The following is a 26,017-nucleotide window of genomic DNA, read 5'->3' as shown; positions in this document are numbered from 1 at the left end:
TGTCTGTCTGTCTGTCCGTCTGTCTGTCTGTCTGTCTGTTGAAATCAGTTTTCTGAAGACCCCAGATATCTTCGGGATCCAAATCTTCAATAATTCGGTCAGACATGCTTTCGAGAATTTTGCTATTTAAAATCAGCAAAATCGGTCCACAAATGGCTGAGATATGAGGAAAAAACCAAGACAACCTCTATTTTTGACCTATTTTTTACCTATATCTGGATTACTAAGACATTAATATAGACAATATGGATATCTAATGATAGATATTTCAAAGACATTTGCAACGACGTATATAAGACCATAGTAAGTTGGACCTACAATGGGTCAAAATCGGGAAAAAAAATTTTGAACCCGAATTTTTTTTTAAAAAAAAAAAAAAATTGAAAAAACAAAAAAAAAAATTTTTAAAATTAAAAAAAAAAAAAAATTTTAAATTTAAAAAAAAAAAATTTTTTAAAATTTAAAAAAAAAAAATTTTAAATTTAAAAAAAAAAAAAATTAAATTTAAAATAACAATCGAAAATTTTTTTTTTTCAAAAAATTCAAAAAACAACTGGAAAAAAAATTAAATTTTGTTTACCTAAAAATATTTAAAATTTTGAAGTATAATTTGGTGAAGGGTATATAAGATTCGGCACAGCCGAATATAGCACTCTTACTTGTTTTTTATATTAATTCAGCGATTAAGTGTTGCTTTCGTAGCTTTTTTTTATTAACCCATTAATGCCCAAGTCAATTCGACAGTGTTTAAAATTGTTCAAAGTACATACATACATAGTTGTTATAGACTTCAACAGAAGTCATTGCTTTTTTAATTTCTACAATATTCAACTATAAATAATACATACTTTGGATTTTTTATAGGTAGGAAATCGATTTTATCGTGGATTTTGTAAAATTTCACTTAATTCGGACAACAAATGTCAGAATATGTATATATGTGACAACAGATGTTGCCCAGATCTCAACCTATATAATCATACTTATTTTAAATGTCGAAATTAAGACCACATTTGAAACAGCTGGCACTGAGTGACTAGTTCTGAATATCTACAGTAAACTTTTTTTTTTTTTTCATAAGTATTTATTTTTAAAAAGTTTAATACAATTCATTATAAGATGACAAGTTGGCAATATTAAATAAACTTTTAACACATGTTACTTAAAGAAAAAACATTAGATATTAATTATTTACAATTATTTACAAATTAGTTTTTTAGTATTAGTAAAGAATCATTTCTAAGTTTTGAAAAATATACTATTTTATGTTTTTTTTTTAATATTAATAAACGATTGCAGTCTTTCAAGTTACTTGGTAAATTGTTAAAGTTCACACTGCCGGCATATTCTAATCTTTGTTTGGTAGTTTCCAATCTGCACCTAGGTATTCTAAGATTATATATGTTTCTCATATTAAATCTATTTTGATTTCTATAAAATTTTACGGATCTATGTCCAATATTATGAAGTGATTTGTATGGTAGTGCACTAATTTTGCAGTTTGCACTAATACTTAGTGATAGAGCAAAATTAGTGCAATCATTTTGTTCATATTTAGTGATGAGTTGAAAATTAGCAGCATCACTAAACATTAGTGATAGTGAGTTAAAAAATTTTGCACTCAAAATTAAATTAGTTGATTTAAAAAAATGCAATCATCAGTTTAATGCAACTTTTTTGTATGCACTAATTTGATTGCAACTTCAAATTTTGCACTAAATTTTTAAGTTAAAAATGGTTTAAGTTAAAAATGGTTTAAGTTTATTCCTGTACACTAATTTAAAACTTCATTAAAAATAACAAAAAATATTTAAAATTTTTATTTTTCGAATTTGGATTAAACAATTTCATGACTACTCATTTTTGAAAATTTAGTGATTTAATTTAATGCAGCTTTTTTTGATTGCAGGTTAAAATTTTGCACTAATTAGTTGTAGTGCAGATTTTTGCACTAAATTTTCGTTTAGTGATAGTTAAAAAATTATCACTATCACTATTTTTGTTAGTGCTAGTTAAGAAATAAGCATTATCACTATAGCTGATAAAAAATAGTGCAAACTAAATGTTTTGCAATATTAGTGAGTGATAGTGCAATGCTGATTTCAATCAAAATTTAGTGCACTACCCCCAACTATGGTATAGAACAATATATGTTTTAAATATATTCCATATATAGGTAATGTTGTTTTGCAATAATCCTTAAACAAAGAATATGTATTATGTCTTGTATTTAAATTATAGACACATTTCAAAGCTTTATTTTGTACTGATTGTAAAGACTTTAACTCATTTGACTTTTTATAGGCATAAGCAATAGCAAGGTACTCTAGACGACTATGCATTACTATCAGATATTTTGACTTAGCTTTGTCGAGATCGTAATTGATTATTTATACTCTTAATTTTTGGAGGACACAATTTATTTTTTTATTATGTCCATGGCAACACTGCTTAGTTGCAGTAATTACCGTATGTGTGTATGTTAGGGTGGCCCTTATTAAACGTATAACAAATATTCTTCGATATCTGGAAATCAAATGCTGCAAATTTGAACAAAATCTGATAATATTTAGAGTAGAGTTTCCAAAAAACCGATACAATTGTAAACCTCGATAACGTGATATTATTGACACTGAAATCATTAGATATTATAAAAAATGCTATAAAATACATTGCCCATATGTTGAAAACTCAGCAATGACCATTTAATTGCATTAGATGTCTTGAAAATTTCTCAAAGTAGTACTCAAATTTTCAGAATTTTGTTTCCAAATCCAAAAAGTGTAAAATAAGTGCCATAAAATAAGTGTGCGTATTTCTTTTTTATCTGTAGTTCACTTGGCCATGTACTTGGACTGTAAATTGATTCATATACGATAACAAGTATACATAGATATGTACATTAGGCCGGGTCAAATTGTATGGACGATAAAAAAGTAAAAATTCGTATAGCAGAAACGCAATCTACGGAAAATTCTAAGAAAGTTTCCTCAAGAAATCATAGGTCTAAAATGAAATCCTATCTTGCGCATTTCGACTTTTATCCAATGATATTTCAGTATATATTTTTTTTAATAGTTTTTTTTATTGGATTTAAGTTGAAATGTGCAAGATAGGATTTGATTTTATACCTATGGTTTCTTGGGGAAAATTTCTTAGAATTTTTTATGAAAAAAATCGACCCAGCCTAATGTACATACATACATTTGAATACATGTGAAATTGTTTATATCTTTTGCTCTTGAACTCATTTAAGGACATTTCTTGTACATAAGTGTAGATTCTTTAAGATACTTTTCTAAGTATTTACTTTTCAACACAAAGTCTTTGAAGGCTTTTAATAAAATACAAAACTTAGTCTAGTTATTACTTATGTTCGTAACTGACATTTACATCCTTTTGTAAAGGTAAACAGTTTAATATCAATTTAGACATTAAAGCCGTTCCAGATTTCTATGACCATCATCATCATCAGCAACTTCACAGAGTTGCTCATAATCCCGTATCATTGATAATGGTTATTTTTAAATCAAGTAACATTGAATGTATGTTTAATACACCTTCGCCTACACATTTCATTTAATATTTTCGTATCTTTAATTTTATGTATCTGCTCATATATACATATGATGATACTTTTCAATAGAAACACATCGCACGCACCCGCACATTCTGACACTCATTCATTATTAATATTCCAAGCCTCACTTGGAAATAAACAAAAAAGAGATTTTCTTTGAAAATTATTCCATTAACTTGTATTTATTCGTATAGAAAATGTTAATCAGGCAGAAGACCATTATTATCCAGATACTTTTTCTATTTTTCATGTAAACACCAAATATTCCTGTTCCTTTATTTTCATTGTACTTCTCGCACATACATACATACATACATATATAAATATTAATAGGAACTACTTGTATAATGGATTCCATTGACGTCAATACGACACACAAAGAGAGGGGGTGGCAAGGGTGTTCGGTTAACTGTCCCCCAAGTTGAATGTGCGTTGTTTTTTTTGCTTTTATTTTATTTCGTTTCGTGTTTCATGTTTTTTTTTTGTTTCATTATTTATTGTTCATCTGTGTAATGTCAGCAGCATCCTTGTTCTAAGGTTATTTGGTGATATGGAAACCGAAATTCAAAGTATGTATTAATGGAAGACACCTTATAAAAACTAGAGATTATTTGAAAAAATCTAACATTATAAGCCTAATTATAGGCATATGAGTAAAGACAAATTTTAAGTTTAATATTTTATATAAATTCAACTTTTTGCCATTTGATGACAATTTTTAAAAGCTCACAGGAATTATTGTTTAACTTTCAACTAGAATTGATATTAAATTTAGTGTCTAGTATAGGTACTAGGGTTCCTAATTTCCCGGACTTTTTTCTTTCCCGGTAGGAAATTAAAAAATCGTTTCATTCCCGGGAATTCACGGCAAAGGAGTATATATATGTATATTTGGTTGTTGGTCCAGCCTTTATAAAGCTTTCTAATTTAATAATGGCATTTGATCGGTATTGTCACAGTTGCAGTTTTTATCAGTATCTGATAATCTGATTGTAGATAAACAAATTTTAACCACTATTATTTTTATGATTTTCTCTAAATATAAATAATAATCATTGAATATCCCTAAAAGATGTAATGTTAGGCATCTTAATAATTCGTTTAAGAGCATAAACTTTAAATTTGATTCATTCATAATAACCAAATTTATCTTCTGTGGCTTGAGTTGAGTGAAAAAATTCGGTTATTTCAATAGTAATACTTCTTTGCCGAAAAAATCTATGGATATAATAGAATAATTCAATTAGCAACAAATTTGTCCATCGAAACGTATCTGAATATTGTAACTTTTACAAGAAAACTTATGAAGAAATTCCTGAAAATTCCCGACAAACATTTCCCGAAAATTAACAAAAAAATATTCCCGCGTAGGAACCCTATTAGGTACATATAAATACTTTTCTCTCTGGCTGATTAAAGTGGCCCTCTCTGTGGGACAAACCTCTCTGTTGTGTCAGATTAACTTTCGTAAATCTAGCAAATCAGTCCTTGAATTTCTGAGATATGAGAAAAAAGTTATCAGGCTGATAGAATTCAATCAAAATGTGTGTTATTATAAAATTTCAATAAGAATTCACTACTTCAATATTTACACATGTCTAAATGAAAACGCGCTGAATATTCATAAGCTCGGTTCTAAATTAGCCGATGTGCAATTATCATTCCAATATTATTCACCTATATATAGATGTTATTTCATTACATGTACATACATACTTGTTTTCCAGAAATATTTTAATATTTCAATTAAAATCTGCATTAATTCATGGATTTGTGCACGAGTCATATATAGCAGATGCTGAGATTTAGATTGACATGTAAAATTCAAACAAAATGAGAGAAGGAAAACAACTTTTACTGGCAATGATAATGAAAATTATTCTTTATGTACAAAACAATACAAATTTTCTGTCTAGTATTTAGTACCAAGTATTTGTACAATATCTACTATAAATAAGCAATACAAATAAGCTAAGTATACATTTATTTAGTTTTTGTTTCATTCTTTTTATTTATTTACATACAAACATATTTATTTACGTATGTATGTACATTCACATCGATTTTCAATTACGGTCTTGAGGTACAATTCTTATTTGTATTTAAAATTTCCTAGCACATGAACAACTTTTTTTTTTTTTAAAAAAATTTCTGTTGTTTTACATTGACGGCGACAACAATTGATTTCAACACTTCCACATTTCTTTGTTGTGGTTATTATTTTTCTTGGTTCCTTGTTTTAAATAACAGAAAATAATTATTAAAAATAAAATTGTTAATAAATAATGAAACTGAAATTATTTTATGAGTATAAATTTATAAATGTATGAGTAAATGTGAGTGTGCCTCTGCATATATGAATATGAATATGTATAGTAAATGTATTTGTGTTGCATATTTACAATAATTTTGTTATTTTTCGTGGATGAATTGAAAAGTTAATGGAATATAAATGCAGGCATACAGTGTGTGGTGAAAATAATCGAACAGCGTCATATTATTATTGGATTTTATGGTTGCTGTCAAATTATATTATGGTTCGTATGAGTAGCATTATAAAATATCATAATATGACCCCACTTAAGCATAATTTCATTTACTATAAAACCAACCATTCCATAATTAAATTTTTTAAATTAAGTGAAATATAAATTGTTTCTCTCACCTCGACGCTTAATCGGTATTTACTAATAATATTGTGTTGATGTCGACTTGTTATCGATCATTTAAAATAAATAAGTATCATCCATATGTATTTCGTGGCAGTTGTTGGATTTTATTTATTATTCGTATAAAAAATTCCTTTTCTATTAGATTCCAGTGAAGCAATGATTTGAATATTTCGAACACCGGCTTCGCTAGTAAATATTTCATATGCTGCCGGCACTTGGCCGGGCGAAATAATTGTTTGCATCATAGTGCAATTATTTCGTAGCAGTATAAACTTTTTTATTTTGTTTACAATAGATAACTCCGCTAATAGCAACATTTTTTATGTGATTTCAATAGAACTGACTTAAGTCTGAGTTCATCCCAACCATGTTTAAAATTAATTGAAATAAAAAAAATTAAATACAAATAAATTGCAGCTATGTATACGTTCTGCCATTACTGTTTCAAATTGATTCCCATTGTTGATTTTATTTTTTTTTAAATTTAAATAGGGGCCTCCTCACTACACATTTTTATTAATAAGATATTTTTTTTGTAGAAACTTGAAGAACTAACAACTATGCCTCCTTTTAACTTCTAATTTTTTCAAGTTGGTATGAGAAAATTTTAGGAAAACTCACTACTCAAGAAATTCCGGTATTATTTTTTCATAAAATCCTTTCACATTTTTTATTTGGTAAATTTTTTGACACTCTGTAGAATTCATTATTAAGGGACAGGGGTAGCGAAGCGCCCCTCCATCCTCATCAATGTCATCCTTAATATCACTTTCGTCAACTTTTTTAACATCGCATTCAATGTCACTTTTTATAAGATAACTTTTTTTTGTTATTTATTTTAAAATAAAGGGTATCAATAACGAACAAATATATAGCGTAGTAAATAAATATTTGCGATTGTTCCAATGATTCGATTCCGACATCTTTCTTGTAGTAAAATTATATATTTGAAAACGGATAGCTTTTCCACTTCTCCACTCATCTAAAGAGTATTACTAGTAACACAAATACCATTTATTCATTTTATTCGATTGTTCTACGTAAAATTATTCGTTATTCGAAAATTTAAGTCTTCGTAAGAAAGTGTTCGATTATTCGAAAAATCATTATTCGAATGGATACCCTAATTCCAACTCAATCAAAATATGGTTATGTAAAAACATGATAGCTGATATGATCATCTCATGATTATTAATATAACAATACTTTTTCATTGTCATCCTAATTTAGTTGTAGTTAGAATTTCCACGTCATATTTCCAACCATATAGTGACAATCGTGTGGTCATACAATATTAACCAAAACATTGCTGTAGAAAACAAATTATTATTATTATTAATTAACGTTAAAGTCATTTGCGACAAACCATGTATTTTCTCAACGTATTCTTTTGAAAATGTTTTTTTTTTTGGAAAAAAAAAATTGTTTTGTTTCCGAGCTTCGAAAAACATATTTCATTCATACGCTATCTATGTATATAGGATCTGGAATATATAAACTTTGTAGGGTCGCAAATTCTAGATAAATATTGAAAAGAAAATTTGTTAATGAAAAAAGAAAAGTGGAAAATAGGTAAACAATTCGAGGTAGTCATGGTTTTTGTTTTATATCTCAGTCATCTCAGTGGGCCGATTCTCGATTAGCAACCGAACCATGACTTTACCCGATATATTGACATATCAAACTGGTTTGTAAGTTATGTGTGGGCTTTGGAAAGTTGATTTCAATATATTATTGCCACAAATGAAAAATGTGGTAATTACGATTGATATATTTTCATGTTAATATACATTGATTTAATAACTTTTCAATTTATCCACCTATCGGCAAAATCAAGTACATAGTATGTATGTATTTATATAAAACTACAACAAACGTCATAAAACTGTATTGTGTAGACATAGCCAATTAAATTGTAGTTGTTGTTATGGATACACTTTTAAAAATTAAAAACAGCAACAACAAGCGAAATAATTCGGGAAATGAAAATGAAATTAAGTCCATTTGATTACGAGTACAAATAATTAATTTACGTGGGATGTGCTGATATGATTATTTAAAAACAATATTGATATATAAATAAAAAAAAATCTAATTGATAAGTGACTAGTAAAATATTCAACTATACTATTGTAGTACATATAGCATATTGATGTAAATTTAGAATCTATACTCGTAGATACATTTATTTACTGAATGGGGGTGATTTTTTGACGGTGTAACAACAAAGACAAAGACGTATTAAAAAAAATGCAACACATGCGCGTATTATGATTTTATTTGGTTTTGTTGCATTTACACTCGAACGAGGGCAAATTGAAAAGTACTTTGAAAAACTTGGAATTAGCGATCATAATACATATGCTTATAATTGATCACAAACGTGTTAAAACCAGTTTGTTCTTCTTTTAATCATGATCCAAACATATCAAAGCTTAACGGACAAGTTTTTTTTTTTTGTCTCGAAGAAACTTTTAATTCCGCTCTCTTACTTGCTTTACTTTACTTAAATTTGTTTTGTATTTTTTTCTGCTGGTGTTGATGTTTTTGTAGTTGGTGCTGTTGTTCCTTAACAGCATCTAAATGCAGGCAATAAATATGCAAATGTTTTAAATACAATATATTTTATACACAGTCAAACCGACTGGCAGACAGTCAGACACACTGCACACTTACAGATAGACGTACGGACGGACGGACGGACAGACAACTATATAGAGACGTGTTGAAAGTTGTTCGTTCGTACTCGTACTATATAAAACAAAATAAAATAATCCCATGAATATGTATCGTAGTATTTTACAGTTGGATTTACATTCAATCGTATGTTGTTAGTATGTATGCATGTATGTCTGTCTGTATGTATTCGCAAAGTTTCTGGCAAAAATTATGTTCTTTGTTGTTTAATTAATATTAATTCGTTTAAGCACACAATGTACTATGTATGTCTGTATATAAAGTGTACGGACATGTGCTGCTCACTTTTCTTTTTCCTGATTTGCGTTATAAACGACCATATGAACCATGTCATTTTACTATTGGTCTTTCATCATGATGATGTTGATGATGATGACTAAGCCTTAATTTAGCACAAAGAATTTAAAACAATATTACATATAATGCATTCTCCTCGAATTCTTTGAAATTTTTACCATCCCGATACTGTATGTGTCACACGTACCAACACAGTCATTACTAATTTTCGAAATCTTGCGTAGGACATACATACGAATTTTGAAATATGTATCTACATATCTACATACAGTAGCCCAAGAAAGTCTACATACAGGAAAAATTATTATGTTACTTTAATTTAAAGTAGTTTTTTTATTTTTTTTTATGGTATATATAATAATACATGTCTTATGTCGATTTTAGCAAAAAAAAAAGTTCACCGTTATTAGAGTTATTGATTCTGAGTAAAATAACGAAAAAATTTATTCTTGGTGACGCCTACTTTTGGGTGGGCGGGGCTATTAAGATTCATAATATTTTGAACATTAAAGCCCAAAAAACCAAAAAAAAATTCGTTATTTGACTCAGAATCAAAAATTCTAATAACGGTGAAATTTTGGACGTGATAGCAAATGTTGCTAAACCCGACTTAAGTGATGTTGTTTTAATTTTTTTAAGTGTAAATTTATTTTTTTAACAAATATGTTTCATTACTTTTAACTTACAAATACAGCTTTCAACGAAAGAAATTTAATTTGAATTCCTGTATGTAGACTTTATTGGGCTACTGTACCAAATATACATATGCAGATGTACATACCTACATATGTATGTATTTATAAATGAGTGGGTATTCAAGTCGATAACTTGCATTTTGGTTCAATAAATAAGTATTAAGTTTCATTTGATATCATAACATCAAAACTTATTATAGTTTATGCGGAAAATTGCTTCATAGCTTTGATTTTTCATTTTTCTATATGGGCGTATATAAATATGTATGTATATGTGTAAAAGTAACTGAAGGATATTTTTAATTTTCAGTTGAATATGAATATAAATTCCTACGTGTTTACGTGAGAGAAAATATGTTGTTAAATATTGGCTTACGTGAGATATACATATGTACATAAATTCCAAAAATTTAAAATATAATAATTTCCTTACACAGTGATACAAAAATGAATGAAGTACCTGGGAAGTAACACTAGTTTTCTGGTAGGTTTTGTCGAGTACAACAATATTTTTTAATTTTGCCAGTGTTATTGATGTTTTTGGACATGATTGGCGCAACTACAATCATAAATGATCCTCGCAAACGACATTAAGGTTAAAAACATTTTATTAGAATAATAACTTCTTTTATACAACAAAGTTTTGGTTCTTTATTTAAAATTACATGATTGTTGGAAATATGATTGATTATGAACGATGTTATGTTTGCAAAAATTATAAATATAATATGAACTATGAACAAATATTGTACTTCAAAATATGGACATGTCAGCTAATAAAATATTTTTGTTATTTTTAAGCTGGAATGATAATATGATTGGGCTCATCCATACTATGATTGTTGTACAAACATAATATGATCATATAATTTCATGTTTTTACATAACCATATTATGATTAAGGTGGAATCATAATATGGTAAGAAACAACAATATTTTTATAATATGTACTATCATTGAACATTAGTAATATTATGGTACATAAAATAATGTTATGGTCATAATATGACCATAAAATGCAATCATAATATGACGCTGTTCTATTATGGTCACCACAACCATGTTTTTTTATTTGCTCGTATATATAAAAACTGTTGACTTTATGTGGTACTCATATTTAAGTTGTTATTATTTTCAAAAAATACATCGTGTAAAGAGAGCATGTCACTTTCTCAAATGTAAACATGAGAATAATCAATAAAAATAATTCAAAATACCATTTGAACCATTGCATGTATGTATGCTTTTATGACAAAACACTATTAAGTTTTTAAACTATTTTAATTCAAATGGTTTAAACATGTGGCTAATGCCTTTAATATAAGGTAATATTGTATGAGTATTTAATACTGTACAACTAATTTAGAAAAATTAACATTAATTAAAAGCATATAATAAAAATAAATACGTACTCTTGCGAATGCAATAAAGAAATTCTAGAAATTAAAATGAGCGTTAAATTTCATGGGGAACTAGAGGACAATGAATTAAAACAAGTTAAAATGCAATATTCGTCTAATGACATATTCGCTTTACCACATATTATGCACAAAAATATAAATAGAAAATAAATTTGTATACCCATCACCATGGCTAGTAAGGCTAATTTCAACATTTTCCTATTACGGCCTCATAATATATTTATGTATATTAGGGTGGGTCAAATTGTAGGGGCCGATAAAATGTACAATATAAATATAAAACCCCCACATACACATTTGATTAGAGGAAATAAAATTTTCTTTTGCCTCGATTCTTCAATATTTTGGAAAAATACCTATTTTGAAAAATTAGTTTTGTCTTACCAAACATTATTTTTAATTTTGATCTTAATCTAGTTAAAGTACTTTGGAAATATGTTTTATAATAAATCGTGTTTATGGCGAAACAAAGTTTTTGTAAAAATCAATCCAAAACAAATGATATAATGTCAGGTCTATTCGTTATACTAAAAAATCCGTTATTTCGAACAACATTTAAATATTCAAATATTTTTGTAAAATATTTTAGATTTCTCGTTCAATGTTTATTGTCTTTTAATCATAATCAATTTTATTTACAATATTTTGGTATTACAACTTTTAACATATAGTAAAATAAGTAAGATACGATATTTATTCGTTATATGAGGAGCCGCAGTACGAAATATACTTTTTCACACATTTAAATTTTTTTGGGAAATTGAGTTTTATTTATTTCGCCCCCTTAAAAAAACTTCATGAACCTGGAAATGGTAACAAGTTTCTTACTTATCAATAGATACATCTAACTGCCATAAGTCGCCACATTAAATGTTAAGGATATTTGCTATAAAACCATTTTAATATCGGAAAAAGTAAAGAAAAAAAGTACGTTTTGTTAAAAACAGTATGTTTTTTAGGCGTTTTTTTAAAACGATAATATTTTAAATGAATGTTTTTAATCCTGATCTAATATATAAACAAATTACACATTGAAATTAAATATTTTTTTTTCGTTTTATACTATTGTTGTACGTTTTTTGTTAAGCACAAATTTTTTAGAACCCATTTACTTAGTAAAAATTTTGCAGACTTGATTGTTTCTAGAAGATTTCAACCCAATATTATAAAAATACCAAAAAACAATTTTTGATAAGATGCGAAAAAATACCTTACTAATACAAATATTTGCTCATTCGCTATATCCTCAATACGTTATATCAGTATTTGTTATACCGAGAATTGTTTGGATACGAAAAGTTTATTTTCACAGTCATATGTACATCGTTAAACTGATTCACCTACCTACACGCAGAGAAAAAATATAATTGGGCATGGTTTCTGTAACCATTTATATAGTGTTACAAGATTTTTAACAATATTATAGTCACAGTAACCATTTACATGATTGTGGTAACCATAATATGGTTAATTTACGATTCACATGATTGTATCAACCATATATATGGTTACAGTAAACAAATATATGTTTGTGGCAACCATATTTATGATGAATAATTTTATCATAATATGTTGTTCTCAGATTATGATATTCATAAGCCGAGAGCAACATAATATAAGCCCTTCATCATATAAATGGTTGTCACAAACATATATTTGTTTACTGTAACCATATATATGGTTGATACAATCATGTGAATCGTAAATTAACCATATTATGGTTACCACAATCATGTAAATGGTTACTGTGACTATAATATAGTTAAAAAACTTGTAACAATATTGAAATGGTTACAGTAACCATGCCCAACTATATTTTTTTTCTGCGTGTACATGTAACGATCCTGAATATACTACTTTATAAGGTTTCAAATTAATTTATAGAAATTACGAATGGAATGAGAAATCTATAGAAACTCTTACCACTCATGAAATAATAAAAATAATGCATTTACAATTAAGCTACTTTAAAAATATTTTAATATTAACGTGTTTGAATAATACTCGCAAACTGCACATTTTCAAACAGTTTGTTTAAATCCTCATCTCCTAATATAAGTATAAGTCCAATTATTAAATAACCCACCCTCTAGCTAATCTATCCATACCTTTATTTACCAACAAATTGCGGATTTTTTTACTAATTTAATATTCTAAACAATAAGGTCATGCTATCTTTACAATATATATGTATACATAGATACATATGTACGTACATAGGTATATAGTTATGTGTATATATGTAAATAAATCTATAATGAACAGAACAGACTATTTAAGTTGTTATTATTTTAAATAAATGTGACAATTTTATGCCAACCATATTAAAGAAGGAATCAACAAAACTAAATAAGAATGTAAATGACAGGCATGCAACCCTTGCCAAAATGCAAATTGCTTTAATATGCCATTTTGTATATCATTAGTTATGATTTTGAAATTTTGATAAGAATTGATTTTAGTTGCAAACACCATTTCCATTATTTTGAAAATTTAAAATGAAAATTAGGGCATTCGTTGTTATTGAAATTATGGTTTAATGATCATATTATAATAATAGAACAACCATAATATCAATATGTCCAACCATATAATTATTCCACTTGAACCTTAATATGGTCATGTAAAAACATATTATAGATGTAGCTAAATCATAAATAAATTTAAAATTTCACTAATAAAAGGTATACAAAAGTTCACTAATAATTATTTATTTATAAAATAGCAAAATATTATAACTATTTAGAAATATGTTTAATGCATCGAACACGTCACAATCACAATATAGATTTCACTGAAAAAAATAATAAAAAAATACTGAAATTTAACCATTTACAGACACACTGAAAGAAAAAAATCATAATTGGAATTAATTTTGTAATAAATATTATTAATCGAACATGACTTTTTTCCCAAACTTTTTTCATTCAGAATAAGAACAACATGTTCATAAATATAAAAATGTACATGACGAAAATGTTTGCTTGTTTTACGTAAATTGTATGGTATTTTATAACCAAATGCATTATTATTGTATTATCTAAAGAATTAGTTCAATAATACATAATCTGAAATTTAAAAATATCATTAAACAAAATAAAACATCCATAAACATTAAAGCATTTCATCTTCTCAAGAAAGTATTTATAAATGTTATGAATTGAAATCGTTAATAATACAAATTTAATTTAACTTATACTCATAACCAGGGAAACCGGAAATATGCTCTAAAAAAAGCGTTTTAGGCGCTTTAAATATGCAGTAAAAACGTTAAAATATGCTCTTAAAATTTAAAAAATATGCTCTTAAAAAACAAACTTTTACATAATTTTTAACCAAAAAAAATTTACTTAAATTTTCAAATAAAAATCGTTGTCTATTGGATCTGAAAACATTTTTATACATAGAAAATGTTCTTTCGACATCAACTGATGTTACAGGAGCAAATTTAAAAGACAATATTTCTTTAACACTTAGAACGGTTAAGTTTGAATTAGAACTAAAATTTGATATTTAGATGGAGCTATTATTAAAATAGTGCTTATTTTATATTAAAACAAGTAAGAAAGCTATATTCGGCTGTGCCGAATCTTATATACCCTTCACCTAATTATACTTCAAAATAAAAAATTTAAATATTTTTAGGTGAACAAAAATTTTTGTTCAGATTTTTTAGGTGAAAATTTTTTTTAGTTTTTTCAGTTTTTGGATAAAAAAATTTTTCGAATTGTTATTTTAAATTTAAAAAAAAAATTTCTGTTTTTTAAATTTTTTTTTTGGTGAAAAGCCATCTATTTTTCAATTTTGAATTTTAAACAAAGGAAGTAAAAACCTGTAACACAACAGCGAAAAATAAGTAAGACAAAATTTGTTTGTGATAAACTCAAAATATGCTATTAAACAGTAAAATATGCTCTAAAAATGCAAAGTATGACATAAATATGCTCTTAAAACAAATACATGCAAAAATATGTATTTAAGGGTAAAATATGCAAAAATATGCACTAACAAATCGATGCCAAAATTCTTAAATAGTTCTGAAACGTGTAAATATCTCATCCATGTGCTCATTAGACTCACCAGAAAAAACATGCATTTGCATATTTTGGTTTCCCTGCTCATAACATTATTTATAATACTAATAAACAAAACCAATATAATATATTATATTATGTACTTTGATTTTACTTTAGAGTTACTAATAACGTATGCGGAATAAAATTGCAACAAAATGTTTGACACTGGCCAAAGAAAAAGTACATTAGATATTAGTGTTTTAGCACTTATTTTGAATTACGTTATGTTTTGCCTTAATATTTTAAAACCCCATTTGAAAATCTGCCCATTAGTTATTTCAAAATGTTAACAAAATAAGAACAATTTTTTGCTTACATTAAATTAATACATTGGGCTATTTTATAAAGATTTTTTGGTTTAACGTTGGAAAAAAATTTCGTTTTCTGTTTTGTTGCAATTTTATTCCGCATATTTACAAAATAATAATAATAAGAGTAGTACAACCATAATATGATTGTATACAAACATAATATGATTGTATTTTTAAAAATTAAAAATATTTCTTTCTAAAATAAAAATGGATCATTAAATTTTACCCCTGACACAGAAACAAGAGTAAAAAATTATTTAAAAACTAAAAGATTTTCATAAAAATTTTTAACTGTTTCCGAATAAGAAACTATTTGGAGAATTCAAAAATAAAACGAAATCTAAACATAGGTCCACTTTGAAAATGGTGTAATGTGTGTTTAATTATGTATCCATGTATTCGAGGCTTCATATTCGTACCACTACATTGAATGCTGTGTACATTAACTCGTTTGGTTTAGTTAAAAATATTTGTTTGGAACACGAAGGACATTTTTATTACGGTTTTGATAATTATAAAAATTATGGTTTTGTTTTGAAGGGAACGTTATCACCACAGACACACTAATAAATAGGACAGACGTGTTTCGTGTTAAAAACAACCTAAAAAGTAGTCATTCAAGTGCCACTTAATAACTTCAATTATCCTCATATTCTCTCTACTTCTCTTTTTGTTTTTCTTTGGTTTCGTTTCTCAGTGAATAGTTTTTAGTTTTTTTTTAGATGGACCAGACCTTCCAGCTGTATTTTTACATTTGGCTGTTATCCAGTTGGTCGGTTCGTTAGTTATGCAAAGCAAATAACTATTTACTACAAAACTCTTAATCAGGTCTGATAGTTTCTACTCGTACTTGTTGTATCTACAAAATTATGGTGTGTGGTTTAAACGTAAAAAAGCAGGAAATCCAAATAAACATTCAGGTAAATAAAATAAAGTGAACTAGTAACATTATTAGTAAGTAATAAATGCATTAAAAAGGGGTGCACTTTTTGAAATTTTAATAAAAAGCTGTAGAAATATTTAATATTGTGTAAAAAGTGTGTCAGAAAACAATTAATCCATATAAATATATAAATGTCTTTGTAAGTTTGTTTGTTTATTTATTCTACAATCACGCCTAAAAGGCAGAACCGATTTGATTGAAATTTGGAACGTAGATATAGATTACTTGGAAGCGTCAATAGGCTATATCTTTTTTCATACCTTGGACCACAAATGGATAAAAAGGGGAAAGACGGGAAAAATTGGTACTTTCAGTTTTTAAACATTTAATATTAGTTTTCTACTAAAATTAACATAAGGAGAAAAAATGCACGTCTGGAACAATAAAGGAAGTGGAAACATTTTTAATTTAGCTCAACATAGTCACAAATATCTATTTGTATTTAGAATGTACATTTTCAAGGGGGTAAAAACGGATAAAATTAGGAATTTTTTGTTTATCCATATTTATGTCTGCTTATTTGTTGTTTGTACATTATAGGAAACTAAACCACTGGACCGATCGCTTATAAATTTGTACCGTATATTCCTCTATATTTGGTAGAAACAATAAGCTGCTCTTTATTTTGACAAAATAAATAGTTATTATGGAATATCTGGTGAACTATCATTGTGAAAGCAGCAAAACTTCTCAGGATTTACTTCGGTACCATTGCTGGAAAATGGGCGGGATTGGATAAATGGGCGTGTCACCATACAAAGTAAATAGTTATTTTATAATATCTAATATATTAATTTACTTTTTTTATATTACTATGGTTGGGTAGCGAAGAGCACCGGGTGAAGGTAGTAGTTTATATTTCTCTATAAAATACTCAAACTTTTCAAAAAGGAAATAATGAAAAAGAAGAGATAATTTTAATAATAGCTAGGACTTTAAAGCATAGTCAAGCAAATAGAGGCAATAAATTTGTGTTCTCGTATGTGTAAACAATAAAATATCCGTAACAACATCAAGCAACTGATTGAAATATTTATATTTTTACTCTCTATTGTTTACATTCGGGTTATAAATAAACTTGAGTTGTTCACCGACTCTATTTAACTTAAATAACTATTAAATGTTGTTGAAAATGTCTACAAGGTGTTTTGTTAAGAAATCAGTTTACAAGCTTAAAATGTAATTTAAGCATAAATACCAATACGATTAATTGTCGGGTTGTCATTCGAATAAAAATTATTCGAATATTCAAGGGGGAAAAAATATATTTTTTATAGCAATGAATCATTATCATCATTAATCAAATACTCGGATAAATTTATTTTCAATGTTAAAATTAAAAAAAAAAATACAATAATTTATATAAACAAAAATTTGGAGAAAAATTTCTCAAAGAAACAAGAGCAATAGTTTATAATTGCATTCCAAGTTGGTTAAGTTGGAAATTTTATTAGAAGGCAATAAATTTTTTTTTTTTATTAGAGGCAATAAATTTGTGTTCTCGTATGTGTAAACAATAAAATATCCGTAACAACATCAAGCAACTGATTGAAATATTTATATTTTTACTCTCTATTGTTTACATTCGGGTTATAAATAAACTTGAGTTGTTCACCGACTCTATTTAACTTAAATAACTATTAAATGTTGTTGAAAATGTCTACAAGGTGTTTTGTTAAGAAATCAGTTTACAAGCTTAAAATGTAATTTAAGCATAAATACCAATACGATTAATTGTCGGGTTGTCATTCGAATAAAAATTATTCGAATATTCAAGGGGGAAAAAATATATTTTTTATAGCAATGAATCATTATCATCATTAATCAAATACTCGGATAAATTTATTTTCAATGTTAAAATTAAAAAAAAAAATACAATAATTTATATAAACAAAAATTTGGAGAAAAATTTCTCAAAGAAACAAGAGCAATAGTTTATAATTGCATTCCAAGTTGGTTAAGTTGGAAATTTTATTAGAAATAACTTTTTACATCCATACCACAATCGACTTTGGATTAACATACCAAAATTGGAACATTATGAAATCAACATTAATTAAATAAAATATTTAACGGGACTTTATATAATTAAAATGCTCTAATTTTTTATTATTATATATTATCTACATATATTATTAATTTTGTACTTTGTTCATTGTTAACAAATTATTAAACATTTTCTGGTTTTAAGTATATTTTATTAAATTATTCGAATAATATTTTAAACTCTTTATTCGTTCGTATAGTCGAGGAAATTTTAAAAATTAATCGATTTAAAAAAACTCGAATAATTGAAAACCCAAATTACAATTATTTATAAAAAAAATTATATAGCGCAAAAGACATGGAAAAATTGTCTAATTATAGCTTGTGTCAAGATATTCACTTGATTTATGAACTGTGTATTTAAACAAATGATTAAATTTGGTATTTTTTATCCTTAATGTATTTTTTTTTCTTAAATGGATCTAATGTTCTTTAATATTTTGATTAGAAGTGAGAAAATATTAGTTTCATGATTTTTACAAACAAATTGCAATTTACATAAATAATAATTTTAAATATAAATATTTTCAAATATAAACAATTTTTTTAATTTTATTTCTTTACAGAACTTTAAAACACCACCACCACCACGAGCACCGCACAACATTTATTTATTTTTTTTTTAAATTTTAGACTGATTTATCCTTTATATGTATATAAAAGGATAATAAATCAAATTTTAATCAAAATAAGAATACATGAGCTAAAAATTAAACTACATTTGATAGGAATAAAACAAATACCACCGTCAAATTTTAATCTCTCAATAAATACAAATAAAACGGCGAAAATATGTCCCGATCCAAAGAGAAAGTTGTCTCGTCATTACGTAAAATATTCAAAAGTAATACAACAAAAGATGAGACGCCCGAAGAGAAGAATCCAGAAGCGGAAGGAACGGTTAAAAAGCCAGCTGTATTTCCGGAATCACCTGGAAAACGCATTAGAAGACTGGATAAAAAGTAAGTTCTGTGATATTTTTTTTATAAAAACCACAAAAGATATTCTTAATTTTTTCTTGTTTCAAATACTTAGATTGGTTTAAGTTTTGCTTAGTTCAATCTTGCTTTTTTGAAAAAACTTCGAAAACTTTTATTAAACAAAATTTATATTGTATATTTTAACCTTAAGCGAAATTCTTCAGACATTAATTTATATCTAATCTACAAAAGTTTGTCGCCGCACATTTTTATTACGCAGTCTGAAAGCATTTACTTCGAATATCTCCAATGGAGTAGTAGTTAAAAAAATAAGTATGTTCAACAAATGCCTGCTTGTAATAATAATACATAATTAGAGTTATGTACACATTTCGTGAAAATTACCTTCCAATTCTAGGACGAACCAATTAATTTTTTTTTTTTTATAAAGTTGACAAAAAGAGTTGTTGTCCTGAAAAGTTTGTAAACAAAATACATATCACGCACCGAAACGATATCTACACAGAGAAAACAGATTCGTGATAGCAACCGAATTTGTTGCCAATCGAATGATTCGGTTACAAACATAGAATTTTTCAGTTCTATCAACAGAATGTCAGTTGATAAAGAAGAATTTCAGTTGAGGCAACCAACCTTTAGTTACCCCATACAAAATAATGTAGTCACAACTGTAAAATTTGGTCACTAAGATAGAATCATTCGATTAGCAACAAATTCGAATCTGTTTTCTCTGTGTATAATCATTTTATAGAATGAATATAGAATGTATTTATTTAGTCACATTATTTTCATACACGATTTAAATATGCAATAAATAAGTAAATAATGAAAACAATATTTAACCCGACAATAAAACAAAGATATTTAATCAATTTAAGCTCTATTACTTCAATATTAAAATTCAAAAATTTGTTACGTACACTTTTTAAATTAAAGCCAATTTATATGTCAATATTGTTCATTCCTTTTTAGAATCAAACCCATGTCAATAAATCCAGCTCCTGATTTTAGCGTTAGAGCCCGCAGACTTATGAAAGAATACAAGGAAATACAAAAAATACAATGTTGCAAAAGTAATCCTGTATTTACGGTAAATGACATAACGTTCTAAATATTCTAAATTCATACTAATACTTAGTATTTCTATTGTTTTGTCCACAGGTGGAACTTATAAATGATAACCTGTATGAGTGGTATGTCCGTTTGCACACCGTTGATCCCGATTCAAAATTAGCCAAAGATATGATGGAGTTAAATGTGCCCTTTATACTTTTACACTTGGCATTTCCCGATAATTTTCCATTTGCACCACCATTTATGCGTGTCGTTGAACCGCATATAGAAAAGGGTTATGTCATGGATGGTGGTGCCATTTGTATGGAATTATTAACACCGCGTGGCTGGGCTAGTGCGTATACGGTCGAAGCTGTTTTAATGCAATTTGCTGCTAGTTTAGTTAAAGGTCAAGGACGTATAATGAGAAAAACTAAAAATACCAAGGAATTTAGCAGGTAAACAAAACACCCAACATATTTGTACATACATAAGTGTATGTATACTAGTATAATCGTGGTCTGCTGCAATGTCTTAATGTGTATCCACGTGCTTGAGTTCTACCAAAGAATATAAATCATATTATTTATACATTTATTTTTATGTACATATGTATATGATTCGTTTTATTTATTTATTGTTTTTCTTTTGCAGACGTAGAGCTGAGGAAGCTTTTCGTTCGTTGGTTAAAACACATGAAAAATATGGCTGGGTTACACCGGCACTATCAGATGGTTAAAATGCCACAAATAATTGTATAGTACATACAGATGACGTGACCATTGTATGAAGAATAGAATTATAAAACGAAAAAGGTATGTTAATTTTTTGATTTTCATAGCTTTTAAACATATTCAGTTTAGAAAATGTTCTTGACATGATATTTTCCACTGACCGAGGTGAATATAATGAAGTAAATTAAAGAATATTTTATAAAAAATATTGAATAATTATAAATAGCATTTCGATAAAATTTATAATTTACATACATATTTATATCGTTAGCTTAGTGTGCAACAGGCACTTAGCCTTTTCACAAATTTTATGGGAGACACCAAAAACGTCCTAAAATCCTTTGTTTTAAATATTTTTTATTTTTTTTATTTTATTATTTATTTGGTGATTTATAAGTCTTCTTTTAGGATTTAGCTCATTTTCAATTATTTATTTTGTATTTTTAGATGCACTTACATACATTTTCTAATAACATTTCAGTTAACATGAATTCCATAAAACATCACAAACAAATTTATCTTGGGAATTCAGATTTTGCTCATATTTGCGATTTTATTTTTTATGAATACATAATATTTTCTTATTCTTATGATTATGAGAGATTCCCAATACAAAGAAAAATTGACATATGATTTACGCATTCAAAACTATAGAGTAAGATATAGTGCTAAGTCTGGCGCGGATCTAAGAGAGTGAAAAAGGAAAGTTTTAATATAAAAAAGAAAAAATTAAAAATGTAAAATAAATTATAATTTATTTTCCACCTCCAAATGGTTGACCCGAATACGCGACCGACCTAGGTGAAATAATAGAGCGACTCAGAAGCTGATTATGTGTCGATCGTTACACTTTAAGGTGGGTGATAGGCTAATATTTTGGGCGTTACAGCACAATTGCCCCCCTCCACTATGGTAGTGTAGGGTATAATGAATTGATGAATTTGTTTCGAATTAAAAAATAAGATATTGTATATTTCAACCAATACACAGACAAAATAAAATTCCCGACAATTATTCATTTATATTATCATTGATTAAAATTTATTTCAGAAAAAGTTGCTGATTATTAATTATCAGAACAATTTAAAACCAATTAACTTAAGTTCTCTTATTTCTTACAGAATAATAGATTTGAATACATACTTATTACGACAGTATGATGAACAACTCTAAGCAACAATTACAATTAATCACTTTTATACCACTCGTGTGCAATACTGGACCCCTTTTTAACTCCTTTTCGGATATAAAAACATTTAATGGTCAACTTAGTAAGTGTATGTAGTAAAATTTTGTGTTTAATTAATATTTTTAAAACCACTCGAATGGATACAAATGTAAACAATGATTATAAGTTTTCATAGAAAAAAACAAACAAGGAATCATAACTACTACTTAAGAACTACCAACTATTACTACCACTAAATACTATTATTCATTTAATAAAATCTTACTTAAATATAAAGAGGAAATAAGTCTCATCTTGAAAGAAATGTGTTAGTGCTGCCATCTGCAATTGGTTTAATACATACATAATAATGCCCATCTCTACTACTCCTTGGATCTCCTTTAAAGGTATTTTATAAACGATAAGTTGCTCATAGGTGTGCATAACGATTGATATAAATACATATGTAATCATTGAAATTATTTAATAGAAAAAATTCAAAATTCGTTACCACAATTCTTATGTCCCGAACTTGTCGTTTTAAAATACTTCATACCTACAACTGTGTATTATAAAATAAACATGCAGTCACACTCATTTAAAGTTATTTGACATAATTTCAATATAATAATAGGTTAACTAAACATGCATATAGATTTCTACATCATTTTCAATTTAATATTTAAATTTCACATAATTAAATATATTAAGTAAATTAATTTTCGCTTTAGAAATAAAAAGGTTCGAAAGAACTAATTCCTAATTCAGTTTTCAAAATCAAATAAAATTCCCTTAAATAATTAATTACGAATTAATTCAAAGGCTTAATTTTCTAGTACTTTAAACGAATGAATTCATTCTTTACAGAATTAATTTCTTGTTGAATAATAAATCCTAAGTTTTCCTTAATTCAAAGCCATTCTTCAATTCAAATCTATTACAAATAGGCTTTAGACAACATTTCTTAATTAATTTTGTAAATGATTAAAAGCAAATCAAAAACAAATTAAATGAATTGATGCGATTTCAATTCAGTTTGGATTAGTTGTGAATTAATAAAAATTTAAACAAGCAAAGGTAGAATGAATTAATTCAACAATTAATGAAATCTATTCAAATATAAGTCTTTGAATATAGCTAACGAATGTGTTTTGTTGGGAATGATTTTAATTTTTAATTCTGAATTAAGATTTGAGTGAATTAAATTCAAATTGAATAATATTAAATAATTTTATAATATTTTTGAAAGTAAAATTTTGAATATTGAAAATGATGTTAGTTTTCAAATTGCCATTCAAGTAACACACAAATAAATGTTTTAAAAAATAATATTTAAATAAATTGAAAATGTTGTAGGTCTAATCTAAACTTAGCTTTTAATTGAAACTAACTATTTTACATACTTGTACATGAAAAGCAAACAAATTTTCTATCTCAATGTGAATGAAAGAAATACAATACATACAGTACATAATATTAGATATTTTACTATTTCTCTCTCTGTATCTCTAAATGTATTCGATATTTAAATTAATAATGTTATTATTGCATCTAGATATAAATTAACTATAAAACAGAATTCAACAACAACCCTCCATGTCTAGGTATTTTACATTTAAAATAAAAACGTTTTTTAGGAACAAAAAAAAAAAAAAAAAAAAGATACAAATGATAGATAAGTAAGAATTTAATTGCTCAGTAAACAAGCATCAGAAATAATTTACGGAAAATATTTGAAATATATTTTCGCTTAAAATTTTTATTAAAAATGTATGTATGTTAATTTTGACTTATTAATTAATTGTATTGCATAATAGTTTCCTAGGACCTCAAAATGTTTATTAACCAATTGACTATAAAGATTTAATCTATTAGTTCTCTATCTCAGTATGTTTCTGTTTTAAATAGATTATTTGTTAATGAACATTGACGATAAGCTCCACACACCAATTGATTTTGTGATTTATAATTATGTAAAATATTGTTATTATTATTATAATTATTATTAATGTGTATGTTTAATTTCTTTTTTCTTAAATATGTTAATTTGTATTGTAATATTTTTCTATACAATAATGAAATTGAATTTATTTTTTAATATATTTTTTAATTTAGCTAAATATTGTAATATAAAAAAAACAAAATGTATCGATGTTTAAATATACAACATAAAAATTGAAATATGGCTTTTAATTATCACTTGCAATGGGTTGCTGTAGGTATTTAATAAATAAAAATAAATTTTTCTTTAAAATTATTTAAATAAATTAAATATTAAAATAATATTTGACAAAACGTATTAGAAATTCAGTAAGTTTTTATTAGTCATCACGGACCTGAAATTTACAGCTGGTTACCAATGTTTATTTAGGAACAATTATCAATTATTCGAGTTTAAATTTTATATAATACAATTTTACCATTTTTTATTATTCGAGTGATCGATTCATTTTTTAAATTAATTTGTTGGTTAACAATAAATAAACTTACTCAATTAATATGTATAATAAGAAGGCCCAGTCCGATTTGCCCGACTAGGCACTACATCAGGTATTGAAATACATTTTTATAATGAATTTAATTTCCATCGTGAATCTAAGCAACATAATTTCTAAGAATCTCACAATATTGAGATCTTAATACGAAATTTGAGAAAAATAAATGTAGAAATTAATAAATTATTTGAGTTATGATATTATTTTCTTCAATAGATAGAAAATATATATAAATATAAAGAAAATCTATATAAATTGTTCTTATTTTTAAGTTTTAGCTTGAAAATAAATTCATTCGACAATTATTGATCAAATAGTTTTGTATTCTACACTGAAAATCTTTTTTTCATTCGAATAATAATTATTTATTTTCGCAATTATTCGAATAACAACTCCAGAAAAATTCAATAAATTATCGATTAAATAACAAATACAAAATCGAAGAAAAATACTAAAATTTTAGTTAGACCGAAATTACAGTTATCATTAAAATATCGTTACCGAAATACCGTTGCCAAAATAATCCAAATTAGAGTTGCCGTTAGCCAACTTTGGTTCAAAATAAATGATCAATTTAATTAAAAGACTTAAGACGCATAAGCGTTCCATTTAAATACAAAAGACTTAAGACACATACACGAAAAAACACAAAATTGCCAAAAAAAAAATTCGTCGGAGTAAAATTTAATGATGATTTTCGGATTCAGCATGTGGAGTTTGAAACTAGTAGGGTTTTCGGGACATATCCGACCAGTAGTTTCCGAGAAAAATGCAAAAAACATAATTCCGAACAAAATGATAAAAAACTATTTATCTTATTTAGCTGTTTTGTAATATACCTGAAATATGTTGCATACTTTAGGGCGTAATTTATTAAAATGGAGGTTT

At 26.4% G+C, this 26,017-nt stretch overlaps 1 protein-coding gene across 1 annotated transcript in view; it reads left to right on the top strand.

The window, feature by feature from the left end:
- LOC135950350 (ubiquitin-conjugating enzyme E2Q-like protein CG4502) overlaps window positions 1-24,815 on the top strand; it is a 31,568-nt gene extending 6,753 nt beyond the window's left edge. The window contains exons 2-6 of the mRNA XM_065499897.1: window positions 19,305-19,700; window positions 20,652-20,769; window positions 20,841-21,190; window positions 21,387-21,547; window positions 22,588-24,815. Of these exons, the coding sequence (XP_065355969.1) occupies window positions 19,531-19,700; window positions 20,652-20,769; window positions 20,841-21,190; window positions 21,387-21,471 (723 nt within the window). The 5' untranslated portion in view covers window positions 19,305-19,530 and the 3' untranslated portion in view covers window positions 21,472-21,547; window positions 22,588-24,815. The remainder of the gene's footprint in view (window positions 1-19,304; window positions 19,701-20,651; window positions 20,770-20,840; window positions 21,191-21,386; window positions 21,548-22,587) is intronic.
- Window positions 24,816-26,017: the final 1,202 nt, after the last annotated feature.

This window comes from Calliphora vicina, chromosome 2 (assembly GCF_958450345.1).
Source record: "Calliphora vicina chromosome 2, idCalVici1.1, whole genome shotgun sequence".
Classification (NCBI taxonomy): Eukaryota; Metazoa; Arthropoda; class Insecta; order Diptera; family Calliphoridae; genus Calliphora; species Calliphora vicina.
Note: the sequence above shows the minus strand (reverse complement) of the source record. Positions and strands in the feature narration are given on the sequence as shown.